The following is a 21,821-nucleotide window of genomic DNA, read 5'->3' as shown; positions in this document are numbered from 1 at the left end:
GTAGTCATACGGGGTCCGTACGACAGTTGACCGTACGGTCAAAAAAAAAATTTTAAAAATTTGAAAAAGGGGGAAGCCACGATGGAATTACCGTATGGTGGGACCACCGGCGGTGGAACCACCATGCAGTGGCAACAAAGACGGTGGGACCACCATGCGGTGGCAACACCGATGGTGGACCACCAGCGGTGGGACCACCGTGTGGTGGTAACACCGATGGTGGACCACCGGCGGTGGACACCACCATGCAGTGGACATCATCGCCAACAGAGATAAAAAACACGCACAAGCAGCCCAAACATAAATCGCACGCACAACGTCGACAACATAGCGCGCAAGCACAGGGCAGGCACACACAAGGCATACGTAGCCATACACAGCCATCCAGGAGGTAGTTAAGCGTTCGGCGTGCAGAAGGAGGCCCGTACGGTGTGTATGGTAGATGGTTGGTCGTGTATTCCGTATGGGGTGATCCGTATGATGGAGGGGTGTTGACAGCAGGGGCAGGTGGTCATACGATTGGAGGTGCCAATGTTGTTGTTGACCGTACGGGGAGGTTGTATGGCCAGGGTGCCATCGGGGACATTACAGTGGATTAAAAAAAAAAACGACGAGGACCGACCAGATTGACAAATCATTCGATGACATCTGGAGCCAGGACGCTGAAAATATTAGAGTGGTGAAGAAGGGTTTTGACATCTTAAAATATCACAGAAATGATGTGCGCCATGGACTTTCGTGTGGTTCTGAGCACTGCCCCTCGACCCTGCTGGGGGCACTACCCCCAAACCCCCAGTTTATTTTTGAGCTACAATACACTTTTTGGAGTTGGGCGAAGGGCATCAGAGAAGTCACGGTAAGTGTTGGGTTGTCTCGTACCGTGAGAAAGAAGCTTGAAGCTCAACATTGGCGGGAAGCCCTACACCGTAGAGGGAGACGGATTTGGAGGTTGCGAACAAACAGACTCTGAGGGAAGGCATTGCAGGCACGCAAAGTCAAACGATACCAGGGAGTTATTCAATTCAGTTATTAGCCTTTGGGGAGTGCGATGGAGGATTTGAGGCGTCTCCTAGCCTTTGTGCCAGAGGGTTGTGGCCACCTCCAGGCAGGAATGGTACGCTTTGAGGAACTTGGAGTATGTCTCGGCTGGACGTGAGGTTGTCTTGGTGGATGCACAGAGAGCTCGGGAGGAGTTGACCACCAGATTGGAGGTTGTACTAGCGTGAGACTTAGCTCAGCGTACCCAGGAGTTAGATGTCGAGCGGGCAGTGAGAGTGGCTATCAAGGACAAATTGGCTAGGGAGACAGCATCATTTGAGTAGCAGTCGGTGGAGGCTGAGACTGAAAAGCGTGTTTTGCAGACAAGTTTGGTTTAGGCACAGGAGGACTGTGATGTCCAAGGAAGCAATAATGGTGAAATCCGCACTTGAGCATCGGATGGTAGCAAAAAAGGGTTTTCAGGCAAGGACGCAGCAAGTGTATGAGTTCCACGCTCGACTAGCATTCGCAGTTCCTACAGTTCTCTATTTGTTTGATGTCATCTCTATTTTGTATTAAGTCGTCTGGAGACGACTTCTTTTCTTGGGGGGGATGATGTTGCCGGGAATAATCATTATGTTATGTTGTCATATTATGTTTATGTTGTCGTTGGTAATAATGAGTTAAGGCCGTCAATTAGTTAATCGTCTCGAAGGGCAATTGGACGCGACGGTTGGTCGCACCCCTTCGGGTATTATATATTGCGTATCGTTCCTTCTTAGTATCATAATAGTTGTATCAGATGTAATGTTACGAGCACTTGATGTACATGGACAGTGGAATTAATACAGAAACTGGCTCTTGAATATATTTCCATTATGTTCTATGTATTTACTTTCTGCGTTTAATCGTTTACCCGTATGTGGCAAACAATTGCAAAGTATTGCAGCTTCACTAACATCTCTTAAGTTCTTCTTAAATACCTTCAAGGCTGATGAGGAAGTCATGGATGACCTCAACACATGAAAAAAAAAGACAATCCTTGATGAACACCATAGAGACATAATTATTGATGCCATGTTTTTAAGGCTATAGAGGGGAGGTTGATTTCTTCACGTATGCATTTGAATGCGAATGACTAATAGGATACAAACAAAGCAATTGACCTTGATGACATTAATCCATATTCAAATTTGTTGGCACCTAATATGAGCCACTTAGGAAAGTCGTCTATTATTAGGCGTTGAGAATTATAATAGATATTTAATGAATTAAAGGAGAATTAAGCGCAATCAATTGTGCATGTAAAGCAAAAAAATGTAGAGTTTACTAAAGTGCATGTATGAAATACTTGAAGATGTGGCAATGTGCATGTGATTGTATAATTGGAAAGGTCTACATACCTCCTATGCATAGGTCGAGCACTGTAAATTGAGATGGAGGATTGAATCCAAATCTTGTACACAAGAGGTTAAGGAAAGAGATTTTCAGCTGCCCTCTTGCCCTTTGGACAAGTGAGGCTATTGTATGTAAATGATATCAATAATTATAAGCTTCTACATTATGTGTATTCATGTGTTCAATATAATTTTTCATATAAGTTGTAGTTGCAGATCTACATGTTTCACCTTTATTATAGGAAGAGCATTGGGTCCTAAACCCACATGCACCTCAGGTGAGACAGCTTTGTGAGGTTGTTGAAATTGGCTAGCTATTGCTCAAATGTTCAATGTTTAACTAGTAGGGTTCAAGTGCAGAGAGAGGATGCAAATGGTCAACAAAATTGGATCGTTGAGGATACGGAGCACAAAATTTCAATGGATTTGATCAGTGACTTCAAGAGGGAAGCAGCAGATGTAGAGGCACAAGCGATGGCAGAAGCTTAAGCACCAATAATGGTAATATTGGGTAACAATGATATTCCCGAAAATGATATTGTTCATTAACAAGAATCATACTATCGAGTTTGACAGCACGCGCACACACACACAATTTAGAAGCTTTAGTTGAAGAATAAATTGTCAAATATTAATACAGATTTGTAATTTATATTCATATTGATATACACTATGATGTCCATTTAACTCGTATTTTGATCTATATATTAAGAGAAAAACTGTTTATGAGTTCTCTAAATTCAATGTTATGCATGGTTTTTAAGATTACTTGAGCACATTTATGTGTTTTTTTCTAAGTTTGGTAATTTTGGTAAATCCCACGTTTGAGTCAAATTTTTATGCCTGCCAAGTTTTCACCAAGTCTGACTTTTTGAACTACTACCTTAACTGTCATAATAAAGTTTGAATGCTTGTTAATATACTTCAACTCAGCTCCTTGCAAATAGTAGTAGATACCAGTTTTTACATATTAAAAATGAAAGATAGACATGCAGTGTGCCCATACACATGCATGAGCACATGTAATGTCCCTACTAGTTAGAGATCACTATCCTACAAAATAGATCGTTAGACTACCACAGGCATATAAATATATAACTAATCTGAATTGCAATCTAACTTTAAAATACTTAATTAACATAATCATAATTTTAATCTAATAAAAAGGATACGAATGCCATACAAAAGTATGTCCTTAGGCAGCCGTGAAGCTCGTCTTCTTGGAACCCATCTTGGTTCCAAGCCCTCCAAGAAGTCGAAGGTGAATTCGACTCCTGTCTTGAATGTAATTCCTTACATCCAAGCCCTCCAAGAAATCGAAGGTTAATTCGATTCCTGTATTGGGTGTAACCTCTTACACCCAAGCCATCCAAGGAAGACCATGTGTTCAATCCTTGCCTTAGGTGATGCATCCCATCACCCAAGTCCTCAGAGTGGACCGGCCAAATCCATCTCCTCTTGGTTGAATTTAGTCAACCAAGCCATACATATGCATATAGATGTTCAGTATATACTGCCCTAGGGATTATCATAATCCCTCCCTTAGACTAAGGGAGTTTCCTCTCTATAGCCTCCATCATATGATAACATTTATAATATATTTTTGTCTTTTATTACTATTTTCCTATTCCATATTCCATATGTACATATTCCTGTTTTAACATGTATTTTCTACATATATTCCTTAAAAATGTTCATTAACCCATATTCACATATATTCCTACTAAGCATTGACATATATTCGTTAGCGTATGTTAGTACAAGTTCACTAACATACGCTTTATACTTATTCCTTAATACCTGAAATCCATTCATTGATGTGTTCATTAAAGCATTTATTATCATAAATATTATATATACATTAGTTACATTTATTACCTTCCTTCATTACCTATCTATTAGAATAATCATTCATTAATGTATTTATTATAAGATTTAATTATTTACAACCATTAATTATTTATATTATAATTATAATTATTTACATCCATTAAAATATACAATAATTAACATTAACATATACCTTACCTATATTCAATGATATATATATATATTACATATTAACTAATTATATTCCTTAGTACCTGGTAATACTTTACCCCTTACCTGTTTGGTTGCAGCAGAAGCCCCACTCTCGGATTATTACCCTCCTCCCCTTCCCGTTTCCTCTTCATCATCTTTATATATGCCCTCACCTAACTCCTCATTAGTGGGACACATCTCTTCGCAAAGGGAGAATCCTACTTTTAATTTCTAACTGATTCGTATCTTTACTAATTATTATCATTATATTCCTAATTATTATCGTTGGGTTACGATTGCTATTATATTTATGTTAAGCGTTGTCTTCCTTTGTTTCTGTTTATGTAACCGTTCTTTTCCTTAGTCACTGCATGCTTAATTTAATCAAAGTCTTGACTATTAATCCTTAAATGTCTTAATGCTCTGACCAGAATATGGATTGGTTTATTAATCATATAGCTGAAGGTTTTAACTAGTGATTTCCATGATAAACATGTGATCATCGATTACCATTTTGATCTTAGACTTTCTTAATATAGGTGTTGTCTTCATGTATGGTTTATTTAATGGATGGGAAGGCAGATAGATCTGACATGCGTCAGATCTTGTCTGCCACTATATTGTTTTATATTGTTTATTAATGTTTTATTAGTCTTATTAGTTATTGTTGCCTTGTCAATATTCCATTATGATTACCATGTAAATAAGAATATTAATATTGTGTAATGTTTAATGAATATGTATTGTTAATGTAAATGTGTGTAATAATCTATTTATTATGTTTATGTAATTTATTTTGATATGAATATTACTAATAATAAATATTAATAATAATGTTTAATAAATTCCAAATAATCATGCATTGGTAATTAATAATAATTAATGAATTTCAAATAATTATTTCAACTAGGCTTTATATATATAATGATCAGAGAGGGGACATGACACAAGGAGGGGGTCGTGACAGCACAAGCAAACACAATCATGGATGGCCCCACATCCTTTAAACCTACTAATTTGCAAATGAAGTCTGTTTTCCTATGGTAAAAAGATGTTGGATTCCGTAAATAAATCAGCAAGAAGGTTGGACCCACACAATGCTACAAAAGGAGACTACTTTTGATCAACAAGGCTGAAAAAAAGTGGAAAATGCAAACGGTATGACCCCATGAGGGTGAGCACCATTATTAATGCTAAGTCTCCCCCACCTACTGTGGCAACTCCATTTTTATGGTACAAAAATTATATAACATGTTACAAGCTGTACTGAGAACTATACCTTCATATACATAACATAAAGGGAACTCTAATCAAAAAGGAAAGCTGACTTAATGCTTACACTAAAAGTAATAACTACCAATGGAAGAAACTGGCACCCTTTGCGACCACACTCCTACCATTCAAGATGTCTACATGCTAGTAAGTCAAGCTTACCACACATAACAATACTACTTCCAGTCTATTTTACATAACCTACGGCCACCTAGAGGCAGTGGCGAATTTATTACAATGTTACACATATCGTCCCAGCCTTCCTCCTCTTTAGCACAAATTATGAAAATACATTAATTTTTTTAAATCAAGCCTTCCAAGTTACAAGTTAATTGGTTTACAGATTCAGCCCAAAATGGAAAATGTATCAGCATGGACAAATATGAAACATCACACAATCTGAAGAATGTAAAATAGTTTCATTTGAGGGTTACTCCCTTGAAAGAAAATTTTAATGAGCCATATAAAGATCTCTTTTCAGTTTGGTTTTGAAACAGAGAGGGTAAGATGTGACTTTTTCTCCTGAATCGATGTAAGAGTCACAGTGAGATCATTATGACCATGTGGGAAATATAAACACGTGGTGTTTCTATTTCACTGTGAGAATTTGAAACTATAATGGTTTGATGGAATAAAGCCAAGAGATTGGTTTTTGTACTTGATCCTTTTCTTTTGATTGTCTATTAACTCCATGTAAGTAAGTCACATCTGAGTGTTAGGCTGTTAGCACCTTAGAAAATTTACAAAAAAATTATCTACCAAATGTTAATGAAATATAAAAATAACATACAAATTATTTTAAATCATTAAAATAATGTATTTAACTGATGCTTTACCCACACACACACAATTGTATGTAATAATTATTATCTTTAATATGGATGTTTGTCCTTATATGCACGTGATTACTATGAAGTGATTCTACACGTTTATACATTTATGTGTCTTCTCTACAAATGCAAATACTTTTGCACATTCCAAATCAAAGTTCACACATCCATGTCTCCGCAGTCCAGAAGACATATCAATCTTCAATATCAGGAGTTATGCAGTAAGGCGGGTTATGGATATTCACATAATATTTGTTAGCTTTGGCAAGTTTTAGGGGTACAAGGACTATCAGACCATTACAAAATTGTACAATCCAATTAGAATCATAAAAAGTAGTCTTACTTGAATCTTATCAAGCAGGTTGGCAGCAGCATTATTGCGCACTTCTACACTTTGAAAGGTAAAGAAAGCGCTTGCTCCATAAGCTAGCCCAGATCCGGTCACATTTTTAAAAGTATTATCCTCTTCCTTGAAAAATATTTCCAGCCCAACCTGTCTTAATGCATGTCGTCTCCTTGCCACTGCAATAATTGCACTTAAAGGTTCTGAGCGTACTGGATTGTCATCATTCAGATTGAACATTGGCTGCAGAAAGAAAAATATCAAATGCAGCATAAAATTTGGAAGAATTATGGACAAGCATCTGAATTAAGAAAATGTGTAATACCCACAAAAATAATATGATTCAAATAGACCTAACACACACCATTATTTTATTAACCTATTTTGGCAGTATTATCCAACTGAGGTGCAACAAGTCATGCTAAGAAATTCATGGGCAGAAGTTTTATGTAGTACTGTTTTTTCATATAGCTCCATGATATAAACGGAAAACATACTTGCAAATAATATTCTCTGGTAAGCTAAAAGTTACATATCCCCTCTAAATGATGAATCTTTTCAGTTGATCTCAATATTAAGTTACATAAGATAGGTAAGGGCTTGGATCTGTAAACTTTGAGGGAACCTATTGTAGTTGGTCTCTAAGCGCTTTGGTAACATACGTAAATCCTTCTCCCTTAAAACTGAAGTAGTAACAGGGTTTGATATCTATATTAATAATGATATTAATCATCTAATGAGGCAAATAGATAAGCACTTGTTAATAACTAATTGAAGAATATCAATCAATTTTAATATGTTGAAATAGATCGGGTAGCGGACATTACAAATGGTATCAAAGCTATGATCCTGCCATCCTGCAGGGTAAAGATGAATCATTGAATCATTCTAGTCAATAAGAAAAAATCTGACAATACTTGTATTCACGTGTATGCTTTGTGTTTGCAATTATCCATGTGTATCCTTCGTGTTTTTCATGTGTATGCTGCATGTTTTTGATTCATATTGGTAGATGACTTAGTTTGAGAAAGTTAAAATCGACATTGCTTGAGGACAAGCAAATTTGGGAGGGGTGGACTGTAAAGTCCCCACTTTGAAATAGAATTTAATAATAAATGATAATAATAAAATTAAAACATTAAAAATTAAATTAAAATATAAAATAATATAATTAAATATGAATAATTAAAAATTAATTAAGTTAATGAAAAGTCAAAAGACATGAAAGGAAAAGTTGCGACTCCCTCGACAATGAGATATAAAAGGGAGAAGAAAACCTCATTTGAGAGGGGGGGATAATTTGGAAATGAGAAGTGCAGATCTGATTTAAACAATAAGTGCAGATCTGATTATGAAAGGCTGTGTCCCTTTCAAAGAGTAGAAATAATGAAGAGTTGCACTCTTTCAAAGGGTGCTAATGGTGAAAGGGTATGTCTCTTGCCAAAGGGCATACATGATGAAGAGGTGTGACCTCTCCCTCAAATTGAGAGATATAAAGGGAAGGAATCAAAAGCATCTAGTAACATCACAATTGATCAGATGAGATCAGAATTGTTATCAAGTTACAGGCAGTAACATTTGTGTTCTTGGTGGTATGCATGGGGATGTGCTTAATATGTATGCTTAGTATATGAAGCCTGATAAAGTAGTTATGCAGAATCTAGTAATAATATTGTTATAAACTGCCATATGTATGACAGTCATACTTAATTTCATATATATTTATAATACATGAGAAGTTAGTGTACTTATAGTCTAAATCATGTTATTACTGTCAGTATTTAAGAAGATGGGGATGAGATGTTCCAAAGAGGGGTAGTCTAAATCCAAGCAATAGGTTAAGTCCCAAGATAGAGTGGGGATCAGCGACCCATAAGCCTTGAGGGTATAAACCCAAGATAGGTAAGGGCTTGGATCTGTAAAATTTGAGGGAACCTATTGTAGTTGATCTCTAAGCGCTTTGGTAACATACGTAAATCCTTCTCCCTTAAAACTGAAGTAGTAACAAGGTTTGATATCTATATTAATAATGATATTAATCATCTAATGAGGAAAATAGATAAGCACTTGTTAATAACTAATTGAAGAATATCAATCAATTTTAATATGTTGAAATAGATCAGGTAGGGGACATTACATAATTTCAGATAGATCACGTAGAAAACATATCCTACAGGGGTTGAACTTCAAAGTACCAGAAAAAATATCAGAGCTAAGTGAAACCCATTTCACTGTTTCCTCACACTTACTTGGAACAAGATTGGAATTGACAATCAAAAGAATAATTTTATTTTATATATGTTCTCCTATTTTTAACAATCAATGAAAACCTGTAGTATCTTAGTTGGCAATGGCCAGGTTTCTTTATGTACAGACACTAATTTCATTTATTTATTTCTTCTCACGCCAACGTTTATAAATTGTATGAGTTACATCATATATTTATATACCTATCATAGTCATGAAACTTGGACATGTCACGTGACACAAACTTTGCAGGCCAAAATTAGAGTCAGACTCCACAAATATTCAATAAATTTTAAAAACTATAATACATAAAGTATCATTCTAATCACATTTTTTAAATTGTTATTTTGCCAGACTCATGGTAATTTGTTTGGCTTGCAATTTGGCAAGTACACAAGAAGTCTTCTTAGTATGATATAAATATATATAAATACGAGGACCTATGTCTGTGTGTGTCTATCTATGCACATCTCTCTATGTGTGAGAACCTGTTCGTATGGACCAATAAGGAAATTACATCACAAAACATCATATTCACATCTGGTGTTTTATTATTATTATTCTAAGTTGCAGGGTTCGCCCCTGGGAAGCCCTGGTACGGGTCCGGGTTCGACCGGGTCCGTGGTACGGGTCCGGTTCGACCCGGGTTCGACCAGGGTTCGTAAAACCCAGGGTGGGTTCGACCCGGGTCGAACCCAGTCAAACCCGGGGTCGAACCCAGTCGAACCCGGGCGGACCCAGTCGAACCCGCGTGGCTGGGCGGCCCAATAAGTTAAAAAACAAACCAAATTTTATTTTTTTTTCAATTCCGCCTTTAAAAAAGCGAAAATTATAACCTAAAAAACACTTCTAAAACATCTTATTGACACATTTCACCTCATTTGTGTTGCAAACAAATTTTTTATGAGAGCAGGTTGAAGAGAGGTTGAACAAAATTTGGCTTCCAAGATCAAAGAGGAGGAGTTGAAGACTGATTTTAGAAGCTTCAACAAGTGTTGCAGCATCATTTCCATACATTTTCAAGCTTCCATTGGCAGCAAGAGGTAGGTTTTTAAACATTTTTTTCCAACTATTTTTGTTTCACAAATTGTCAAACATGAAACTTGAATTTTTTTTCATTATTTAGTTTTTGTTTTTGAATATGTTTATTTTATTTCTTGCCATAGGAACTAGAATGGCATCTACATCTTCCTCCATTGGCAATGAACAAATAATTGCAAAACAAAGAAATGATCCAAATTCTCCCTTATGGAAATATGTGGACATTATAAAACAACTTCCGGGAGGTGGGGGATTCCGTTGGAAATGCCATGGATGTGATATTGAACGTAATAGTTCATATTATCGAGTGGTAGGCCATTTGTGTGGAATAAAAGGAAGAGGCATCAAAAAATGCCCTGGCAAAAATGGTAAACCTATACCAGATGAGATAGTGATGAAATATATTAGGGAGCATGAGGCAGCAGAAGAGAGGGAAGCCCGTAGATTGAACCAAACCGCATCAAAGAAAACAAGGGGAATGCAAGGCCCTTCTAATCCCAGTATTGTAGTAGAAGACCACCCCTTCTTTGCCACAAATGAACCTCAAAGTGAACCACCCTTGACACGTAAAAGAACAAAAGGGCCTTTAGAAACCGCATTCCAAAATGAGAGTAGAGACAATGCTGATCAAGATATAGTAAGGTGCATTTATGCAAATGGTTTGTCATTCAATGTTGTTCGCTCCCCATATTGGAAGCAAATGATAAAAAGTGTTAATGAGGCACCAAGAGGGTATAAGGGCCCCGGTTATGAGAAGGTACGTGGAACATTATTGGAGAAAGAGGTGAAGAGGGTTGAAGATGCATTGAAACCCATAAGGGATTCGTGGGTTGAGACAGGTGTAACAATTGTTTCAGATGGGTGGAAAGATGCTAAAAACCGTCCCTTGATCAATGTCATAGCGGTGTCCCCTAAAGGGGCAATGTTTTTGAGAGCTGTGGATTGTGAGGGCCAAATAAAAGATGGCGAATTTATTGCAGAAATTCTCATCTCTGCCATTGAGTCTGTGGGACCCCGCAATGTTGTCCAAGTCATAACGGACAATGCAAAAAATTGTAGAGCTGCTGGTTTGTTGGTTGAGCAACGCTATGATCACATCTTTTGGACACCTTGTGCGGTACATTCACTCAATCTTATGCTACAAAGGATTGGGCAAAAAATAAAATGGATCAGAGATGTGTATGCAGAGGCTGAGGACATCCAGATGTTCATCACAAACCACCACATGTCTCAAGGGATTTTTAGAACCTATTCGAATTTGGAGCTATTGAAGGTAAGTGAAATAGTAATTTAATTTTACATTTTCTGATTTTTTTGAATTTTCAATGTTAATAATATCATTGTGTAAGCTATATTGTGTATTCTTCTTTAAAGTTTGGCTTTATTTTTTAATAATTTGGCATTAATTTGTGTTATAGGTTGCTGAGACCCGTTTTGCATCAAACACAATCGTCTTAAGACGACTTGTGAAAGTTAGAGTGGCACTATGCAATATGGTGATCAGCACCAATTGGACTGTATGGAAGCAAAGTAGCACTGAGAGGGCAGGAAAAATTAGGGATAGAATATTGGATGAGAAATGGTGGGATCTTGTTACATATCTCCTAAGTATCACTGAGCCCATCATGAGCATGATTCGCTATACAGACATGGATAGGCCTTGCATAGGTGAGATTTATGATGGCATTGATTCAATGCTTGAAAAAATAAAGTTCACTATAAATGAAAAAGAGAATGATCCTCAGGAGAAATTCTTCAAAGAACTGGAATTAATTATTGTAGAGAGGTGGAATAAGATGACCACTCCTTTGCACCTTCTTGCCTATGCCTTGACACCTAAGTACTATAGCAATCAGTTTCTTGATAAACCAGGAAGGATTCCACCATGGAGAGATCTAGAAGTATCTGATGGGTATAAGGCAGCATTTCTTAGACTATATCCCGATGATGATTTGCGAGATGTTGTTACAAATGAGTTCATAGAATTCGCAAATGGGAATGGTCTAAGTGTTGATGCACTTCGTCATAGATCCAAGAAAGATGCTCATAGCTGGTGGTACTTCCATGGCACATGCTTCCAACACCTACAACCCCTCGCTATAAAAGTTTTATCACAAGTAAGTTTAATTAATTAAAATTTTTAATTTACAAGTTTTAGTTTATTTATAGTTTACTTTGTCTTCATAGGTTGCTAGTAATTTTATTTTTATTAATGTATAACTTTAATTGTTTACTTTGTCTTCATAGGTTGCTAGTTCATCTGCTTCAGAAAGAAATTGGAGCACATACTCTTTCATCCACTCAGTAAAGCGCAATAGGCTGCTATCAAAAAGAGCGGAGAATTTAGTATATGTGCATTCCAACCTACGTCTTCTTTCACACAAACAACATGACTACACACAAGGGGAAACAAAGATGTGGGATATAGAGCCAGAGCATACTGATTTGGATGCTCCTGGTTCTCAGCTTCTTGCATTGACACTTGATGACTCGGAAATTGAGCCAACTTATAGTGCAAGTGCAAGTGGCATTGGCTCATGTAATGTCAATGTCAATGAGGATGAGGAGGAGGAGGAGGAGGAGGATGAAGAATTAGATGATCCATTTGATGATTAAACTTTTAAGTTTATATTTTTGAAAGTTGAAACAATGATACTTGAATATTTTGTCATTTTGATATTAAACTTGATGTATATGATGCTATTATCAATTATGGTATGATCATGATGCTATGATTACAAGTTTATGTTTGTTTTGTTGTTCATATGATGCTATGTGACATGCATATTTTAATTCATGCTTATAGGCTTTGATATATATATATATAATATATATATATATATATAAATTTACATGTTTTTGTACTAACGAACCCAAACGAACCCAAACCCCTTTTCAAAATTTTGCCGTACCGGCGTACCGGGTTCTTCGAACCCGAACCGGAACCCGAACCCGAACCGGCAACTTAGTTATTATTTGACTTGCAGTTTGAAGTTTTGTCTTCAAATTTTATTGTGAACTAGTTTTTAATCTATTTTATTTTTATTTTTTAAAATGATTTTATTTTCATTTTTATTTGTTTCTTATGTAAAGACCCCAATATGGAGGCCATGGAGTGGCTTGGGTACACGTCAAAAGAGCCCAAAACGCACTCAGTACCTTGGAAACACATCCCAAAATCAGTGTATGTTTCTCAAACACACCAGGTCAACCAAGGGTGCAACAAGTGCATTATCAAATGTAGTGAACACCCACACCTACATATAAGGGTCATGTACATCCCAACCAAAGTACCAAGTCTCCTAAAGTGCTTACAAAATTCACTTAGTCATAGGCCAAGCCTAGGATCCCAAAACCTCAGGAATTTGGGGGTGAGTCTTGGCAAAAATTCACCAAACTTGTGAGTCCCTAGCCCAAGACCCAAACTTAAATGACAAAAAAACCAAAAAAAAAAATCAAGTTGCCGACTTGGAATCAAGTATGAGTACGAAACATGGGAACAGTATGACAGTAAAATAAAAGAAATTTGGGGGGCTGGGTACATTCATGTAGTTTATACAAAAATTACAAAAACAGTTGGGAAATTAATTATTAGTGTTCACATAGGATGCATTAAATAAGTATGCGTTATGATAAAAGTAAATTGCGTTATAGAAACAACTCACGTAGTTATTCTAGATGTCAAAATAATAGGTCATTATATTTAGATAAGTTGTTTACTATAATGTAGGATCTACAAAATCCTATAAATATGTAACCTATATTGAATGAAACATGGAGCACGATATTATTTGTGTTTAATTTTTGCAGCTCCCATTTATATTTCTCTGTCCATATTTCTAATATGGTACGGGGTACCAGAGCCAGCGATTCATTAAAGTTTCTCCATGGTTTTCATCTACTCTAATCAAGGAGTTTTCTGTTTTGTGAATATATTGGCAAGATCCAAGCTCACATATTTGTTAAAGTTCTTTCCTTATATTGCATTGGGCGCATTTTAGCTGCATCCAAGAACCTTGTATTGTGTTTTTAACTTCTTGGTGATTTGCTTGCATCGGCATCTGTGAGTACATTGAAGGAGGTAGATTTGGATTGTTTCTCTGTTCAGGTTTTGGATTATATTCGATTTGGTGAAACAGCCTTTGATGGGTGCAGCGCATTGATTGAGGCACATCCTTCTATGTTGTTGGCTGTTGCAGAGGCAACAAATTATTGTGGCACGATCTATTTGCCTTTGATGTTGTGGGTCTAGATGCTGATAATTGAAGGGATCCATACTGAGTAGTCACTGTATAGAGGACGACTTTACTCGTACCGGGAGTTGCCTGCTTGCTTGCTTGTAATTCATGTGTCGTGTTCTCTATTGTTCATTAGACTACCTTTGGAACACAAGCCTACATACTGCCAAACCATCATGAACTCTTGGCATGAATTGGCGTGAAAGGACGGTACGCTGTGTTAGCTGATCAACACGTGACCATACATTGGAGCCTTCTTACGTGGAGATAATGATATCCAAGCCGTCTCTCATACGCAAGTTGATTTATTTTTCCCATTTGATACTGGTGTGAGAAATACTGCCTAAATAATCACTGATTATCACGAAGAGCCACTGATGTGATGATTGCTGGCAAGGTTGCTGGTATGTGTGGATATGGAGACGTTATGTGTGGATATGGAGACGTTGGCAAAGTTTGTGCTGCAGCCGTGAAGGCTGCTGGAGCTAGAGTCATTGTCATAGAGATTGACCTGATTTGTGCTCTGCAAGCCCTTGTGGAAGGAACAATTGATTAATTCTTAATTAGTTAATTAAGTCTTTTAACAACTGCTACCACCCTTTCTATTGGACCAACACTCATGAATGCAATCTGAAGACAATATTGGTTGGTTTGTTCGTGATTCTTGCAATTGAAAATTTAGGCGTGATATTATCGTTTATTCTTGGTCTTAGTCTTAGCCATGTTTCTAAGTTGTATAGTTGTGTATTATTATTGTCTTGTCAATATTGCTTAGGTCAAATTTTTATCATCTATTTAGAATAGGGTCATTTTTTATGAGTCATTAATTGTTGCATCATCCAAAATATATGAATCAAAATTAAAAAGTGTATTTGGAGTGCATGATCGGTGGAACCTGACACTCCTTGTGAGAAGTTGATGTCAAGGGGGGGAGATTTTTTATTTCCTCACAACAGATAAAATGAGCCTCAAAAGAAAAATTTGCCAAGTAGCAATCGTATTGGAGGTTGGAGGCATCGAAGGTTGGAGGAGAATCAGCGTCCTCTCGTCAGTCACCAAGGATGGGGCCACATATCAGCTTTGGTGGCATTTCATTTTTTATGCTTTTCAGTGTTCCTGGTTGTGTGAATAAGTGAAAATTTCACATTGTGGGGAGCGTAAACAAATTTTTAATTTTTATATTATTATTAACTCATAATTTTATTATATAATTATTAATATATAACTCAATAAAAAATACTAATATACTACAGAGTAATTTATATAATTATTAATATGTGATTTAATAAATAATATACTAATTTATATAATTATTTTTTATTTTTTTTAATAGGTAATGGGCCGAAGCCGATAAGGTGTACATACCCTACCCCCTTGTGGGATTTGAACTTGTGACCTATCTTTCAAGAGCACAAGTTCTCCACCACTAGGCCAACTCAGGTTGTACAGTTTATATAATTATTAATATATGGTTTAATAAACAATATACTAATTTTAAATTTTTTTTTAAATTATATTACAAATATAGTTGGAAGGAATACGCATAACAATCACTAATTGTTAGGCCCCTTTAACATGGACTATATTCCAAAGGCCCACTATTACATTGATGGAAACATGGCACAAGAAATTAAGTTTCCCTCACGAGCCTAAAAATTTGAGATGTCTTTCTCAGAATGCTCTATACTGGCATGAAAAGAGACTAAAGAGGAGAAATGTTATATATGACCAATGTCCACAAGCTTTGAAGTGGTAGTGATTTTTCTCTCTAATTATTTGGAAATTGAACAATGTATTTGTTCAGCCCCTAGACTTTGATTTGAAAAAATTTTGTGAATGAGAAAAATAGACATCCTTTTCTTATCTCTACCACCCCTACACACATACAAGTTTGATCTCCCACCCACCCTGTTAAATATTCCATTAAAAATAAAAAATAATAAAATGTTTTCATTTTAAACAAATATTTCGAACCCAGTCTAATGGCATACCAATTCCATGCAAATTCCAAATTCCGGCCATTTAGTACCTAGAAACATTTCATACCTAGAATTGGCCTATTTTTGGAGCAATTCAATACCATAGGAAAAGAAACGAAATGAAACAAACATGTATAACCCTAAAAAGAAACTACAAACACGTCAAATGAAAATTGCAACATTAGCAACAATGCACAAAGAAAATAGACCATAGAGGGGGAAAATAACAAGCCATTGAAGAATAAAACAAGCAGAGTGGACAAAAAACCTTGATTGAATTGAGTGTGTGCAGTTTCTAGCATCCATAAATGCATTTTAAGGAGTCCATAATGCATTTCAAGCAGCCCATGGTTCATTCCGAGCATAGAATTTGAAGAGGTATATCTTCTTCTCAACTTTTGTTTACATTCAATATCTTCTAAAATTGTGTTTTCTTCTCTTCTTTTCCATTTTGACTTCATGGAACAAGAAGAGGGAAATTTGGAGAGAACTTATTCTCGTCATCTTTCTCTATTTTTTTCTTGTCCCAAAATCCATTTTTTCTGATTTATTTATATCTATTCATCTACAAGCCCTAGTCATTAATTATTTTCTCCTTTATTGGCTTCCACGGCCTACTTGCAATTTACAAATTGTTATACTGTCAGCGCCAAATAAAAAGAAACAATATTAGAAACATGCAACCAAAGGGACTAAGAAAAGGAAGTTGATTTCCAAATACTGCAAAAAGAAAAACTTGTGAGAGAGGCATTAGTCAGCTCAATTTCACACACACAGCTAGCCAAGATGCTTCTTTGTGAGCAACAATGCCACCTGATGTTATTGCAAGGTCCAAACTCAATTAGAGTCCTTTGGAAAGAAAACAGACTTAAAAAAGAGGCAATGAAAAGACATGGAAGCCATAGGTCAAGGCCAAGGGAACTCTTCTACTTCTACAATTCCTACAGAAACAGACTTACTGATAACTTTTTAGCACTCTGCAAATTTTGATAAGAGTCACCAATACTTGGTAAATGAAAGATCCCAACTGAATCTTTGCCCAATCTGATAGGTTTGGTTTGACTGATTAATCGTTAACCAGCATGAATTGCTACAATTATTTGGTGTACTTTGCGGTTTTGAATTTGTTATGGTTTTTGCTTGAGAGTTTGTCAATAATGAATAGAACACAAATGCGATATAGGAAAGAATAATATTCTGAAATGAATTTTCAGATCTCTGCTTTTATAACAGCAATTAACAAATGACAATAAATAATGGAATTCATCAATGACATGCCAAAATTGGCCTACCAAGAGTTCAACGCCTTGCCTGGAGGGCTGCTTTATTATCTTAAATGAGTCCAAATGCTACTACAGAAGCTACCAATGTGCCCTAACTGCTCCAATGAGTTTTATTCCTCTGAATAATAATTACCAAAAACAAATCTAACACAAATAGACCAAACTGCTGCTGATTCCTTCAAACCCCCAGGAGACTTCACTGAAAATGGACAATTTTCCACACTGATTTGCTCATTCTCTCTCCAAGGGCTTCATAAACCTGAAAAATGATTCCAATCTTTATTCCTACTGCTGACAATGAGATTTGTACAACAAATCCAAAGGTAAACCCTTCAATTTATTTTTAATGAATTCCAGGCAAGGAGAAGTGGTACGGCTGGCCCTGGAAATAGTACGGCTGGCATAAATGTGTTATTTCTTGCTGTTAAACCATTTCAAGTGCTCAGATCTGAGAATTAAGTTCTGAAATTGCAGAATAATCACATATAACCTCTGAATATGGCCCTCTAGACCTGATTTGGGGGTTTCCCTGAGTGCTGACTTGATAGAAATGACTAGGGTTTCGTCCAATCTCCCTAAAACTGAAGGATTTCGTCTCCAATTTTGACTTCAAGCCTGTTGTACCTGCTATGGCAGTAAATTGCAGAGCAAAGAATAAAAAAAAAATCCAATACATAATGCCAAAGAATTCCACGTACAAATCCTTATGTCTCCCAATTGCCCTAATTCGAACCCTCATAGCATCTTTTGAGATCCCAATGGAATCTTTAATTCTTCCAAGTATACATACAACATGAGGGGTCCATTATTCATTAAAGTGGGGCCGCTTTTAATAATTTGATGCTTAGGAATATGTGCCATGGGGTATTATTCATAGTGTTATTAAAACACCTTTAAGTTAACTTTTTCTTTTCTTCCAAAAGCCACGCGCAACCTTGGCTTTGCACTTTATGAGAGCTTAAAATATTTTAAAATATTATATGCCTCTTGGGGGATGTGCAAGGTGGGCCCAAGTGCTCACTTAATCAAACACTTAATATAAAGTGCTTTTATAAAGTTACTTTATAAGTTTATTTTTCTAATTTAAGAAAAAATAACTTTATGATTACTTTATAATAAAATATTATAAAGTACATGTATTTATCGGTATCCATCCAAGTCAAATAAATGACTAAGTATAAGTCCCCAAAGATGGAAAATATCACCTCCTTACCAATTAATTTGCCTGCGGAGGTGGCTAAAAGCCAAAGCTATTCAACTGATTGATCATAGGAAAAATGGGGACATTACAATAAATCTCCTCAAACTTCTAAGTCTGCAATACAGAATCGACAAAAACCAGATAAAGGAAAGACACTAAAGAATATAAAAATATATCAAATGACTTAATCCTTTCCAGCTGAATAAGGCAAAACAATCTTTAAATTGGATTTTAGCTTCAAATAATCTCTTGTGATAGATTTCATTGAGTCAAACTCTCAACAATATGAGTTAAATATAATATTTGATGCACATTTTGATCTTCCTATGTAGTTTTGATTATATAGATTTTGATCTCTGTTCTTGAAATTTATCTTAGTATGAAAACTTCCCCATTTTTCTACGAAAATATTAATGTTTTATGTAAATTATTATTTCCAAGACTCTTACAAACCTTTGGCATCAACTTTTTCCTAATTTGCATGTCTCTTACCTTACCAATTCCAAGCCTAGTAAGCATACGTATCATAGACAGTGAGGCAGTTAGATTAAGTTTCACATAAGAGATTTATGATCATGGTGCATAGGAAGTTGTAGCCTTGAGAGTCTTCAAATTCCTTTGGAATCAATATTTGATTATTTTGAGATGTATGTGCTTATTGATCTCTAGTAACAAATCATCAGATTTTCAAGAAAGAAAATGTAAAGCATAATACCTGAAAGTATAAACGTGTTTGAGTAATTATCAGACGTCCTGCCTCCCGCACAAGAGGAGTGACCTTCAAAAATTATCAAAAATGTAGAATTAAGATGTGAGACAAATTTGATATAAGTTCTAAAATTATGTAAACAGCATCAAAGTTTCAACAGAAATATAAAAAACCTTATACAATATTGGTGATCTTTCTTTTCCTCAGAAAAACATCTAAGCCTAGTAGACATCAGGATTGTATATCAGATAAAAAAATCCGAACTAATGAAAAAATTGCTCACGGACGAAACCATAAAATCAAAAAATGTATAAAAACATACATAGTCAAGATTTAATGTCATTAAGGGTGTCCCTTTGAAAGACACGCAAGCCATAACTACTATCTGGAGGAAAGCCATGTAATGAGCATATGCAATTATGCCCTCCCAAGATATTCCTATACTTCAAAATATTCCCTTCCCACTAATGCACTACCTAGTGTCAACCTAAAATAAGGCTTCTACAGATGCAGGTATGTATTAAAGAAGATTCAAAATCAGCCATAGTAAAAAATCTGGGTTAAGTTTGAAATTGCTAGGTGGTATAGAACTCATGTTGGGAAAAAGAAAATAAATTGGAATTCTTTACTAATTACACTAAAAACAAGTTTAGAAATGAGAGATAATCTATAAAATTTCCTTGCAATATTTCAGTCAGTAAAATTGACTGATCATAGAAGAACTGTGGTAGAGAATTTGGATGGAATGGCATCAAAGTTAGCTGGAACAGTAGCAAAGGAACCCCTTTTCCCATGCTAAATCATCTAACAAACATTAATAGAAATGAAAATTCTGCTACAAATGGTAAAGTTATGATCTAAACTGAGTTATGGTGATTAAATTTGGGACAGTAAAGCACTCACTATTCCAACAGCCCCCATGTATATGTAGGAGGCCGGAAAACACTATTCTGACAGTCAGCAAATGTGTAGAATCCGCATAAAGCAACATACCTGTCACATTTAATGGTAGAAATAGGCTCCTTGTAGATTCTTGTAGCCTCTCAAATGTCCTCTTAAACCTCTTTATCTTTTACTTAAAAGACAGCATTTAAATCACTTCGATTCTCATCCCTTACTATAATTTTTGGGCCTTAGGTAACTCTCAAGGTGTGCACAACCCCTGTTCTTCTTTTTACTATTGTCCAAATCAGGCCAATGTGAGTTCCTACTTTTCTTATCTTTGTTATCTTTTTTTTCTTTTATCATTCTCATTAGTGTAATTTAGCCTCTTTCAAAGAGTATAGCTTGTAAGCACAAACATACAGATATTAAATCAGGATGTAAAAGGGTCACAACAGACATCCTTATAACAATCGAGGCTGTCACATTAAGTCATACTCCTACTGCTATCCAAGATCATCTAACCCAAAGAACAGGCTCACATGCAATCATTTTGGCTAAACTTTGAGCCAGTCATGTATTCAACTTAGACATTCTAATGGAATAATGATTCTTAATAGACTTATGTGTATTGCAGATCTGTATGTTAGGTGATGCGAATATTCTTGTGCTTCAATAATCTACGAGATTTTCCAGTCAAGAATTTGTTTGTAGTTTGTACACCCAAGATACCGCTTTGCTACATACCTTAGTACTCAAATATGAGGAATCTCCTTTCAACCACATTCTTCATCAATGTATTGAATATGTTTAAGAGGCATCTTACTCAGAGTATTTTCAAAAACATCTACAAATTTATAAGCCATACAAAATCATTCTAATTGAAATTCAGGAACTCTAGTGAAAAAGTTCATTCACTATAGTTTCTATCTTTGGGTGGAGCATGGAATATCACTAAAACAAGCTACATTGGACTATTGTATGGGTTATGGACCATGGTTTCATCTTTGCCAACTACATGCCTGTTCTCACTAGCTCTGCAGAGAAACATATCCTCACCTTCCTACTAAGCTTTGCAACCTTGAGCTACAGATATAAGGATACTACATATTGAGATGTTCAATGATCAATCTATTATAATATCAGTGGTGGATTCTACTGCATTTTGATGGACTCCAAGGGTTCTGTATCTACCTTAATATACTATAAAGATCAGAGATGTCTAACTCTCCATTTGTGAGTTGAGTCAAAACAATAGAGCTCTAAACAGGAACTCCCACCAGTTGGATCCCACCCCTCACTACTTTCATTAAGTCCCAAGCTGCAAAGACATTAGGACAGCCCTGGACCCTATCAATCAAAAACATTTGGCTGTGGCTTACACACAGACATCACAAAA

The 21,821-nt window shown here is 35.9% G+C and overlaps 2 protein-coding genes across 3 annotated transcripts in view; one reads left to right on the top strand and one right to left on the bottom strand.

Moving 5' to 3' along the window:
* The window catches only part of LOC131035250 (uncharacterized), a 367,961-nt gene that overhangs the window by 296,145 nt on the left and 49,995 nt on the right, over positions 1–21,821 (bottom strand). The window contains exons 4-5 of the mRNA XM_057966917.2: positions 19,547–19,609; positions 6,843–7,085 (exon numbers count right to left, since the gene is read on the bottom strand). Of these exons, the coding sequence (XP_057822900.2) occupies positions 6,843–7,085; positions 19,547–19,609 (306 nt within the window). The remainder of the gene's footprint in view (positions 1–6,842; positions 7,086–19,546; positions 19,610–21,821) is intronic.
* LOC131873654 (uncharacterized) lies at positions 10,245–12,848 on the top strand. Of its 2 annotated transcripts, none has more exons than XM_059216698.1 (2): positions 10,245–12,247; positions 12,378–12,848. In XM_059216698.1, exons 1-2 carry the CDS (start codon positions 11,624–11,626, stop codon positions 12,744–12,746), a joined length of 993 nt encoding a protein of 330 aa, XP_059072681.1. In that variant the 5' UTR covers positions 10,245–11,623; the 3' UTR covers positions 12,747–12,848. The 2 variants fall into 2 exon arrangements, 1 of the variants encoding a protein (XP_059072681.1); XR_009371576.1 differs by having other exon boundaries at positions 10,249–12,247.

This window comes from Cryptomeria japonica, chromosome 2 (assembly GCF_030272615.1).
Source record: "Cryptomeria japonica chromosome 2, Sugi_1.0, whole genome shotgun sequence".
NCBI classification, from domain to species: domain Eukaryota; kingdom Viridiplantae; phylum Streptophyta; class Pinopsida; order Cupressales; family Cupressaceae; genus Cryptomeria; species Cryptomeria japonica.
This window is presented reverse-complemented; position numbering and strand designations above follow the sequence as displayed.

What these genes read in the sequence shown, in the direction of transcription:
- LOC131873654 (XM_059216698.1), top strand. Translation starts at nt 11,624, where the DNA reads ATGGTGATCAGCACCAATTGGACTGTATGGAAGCAAAGTAGCACTGAG. An exon ending in CTATAAAAGTTTTATCACAA is followed by an intron (nt 12,248 to 12,377) that starts GTAAGTTTAATT and finishes TTGTCTTCATAG; the next exon opens with GTTGCTAGTTCATCTGCTTC.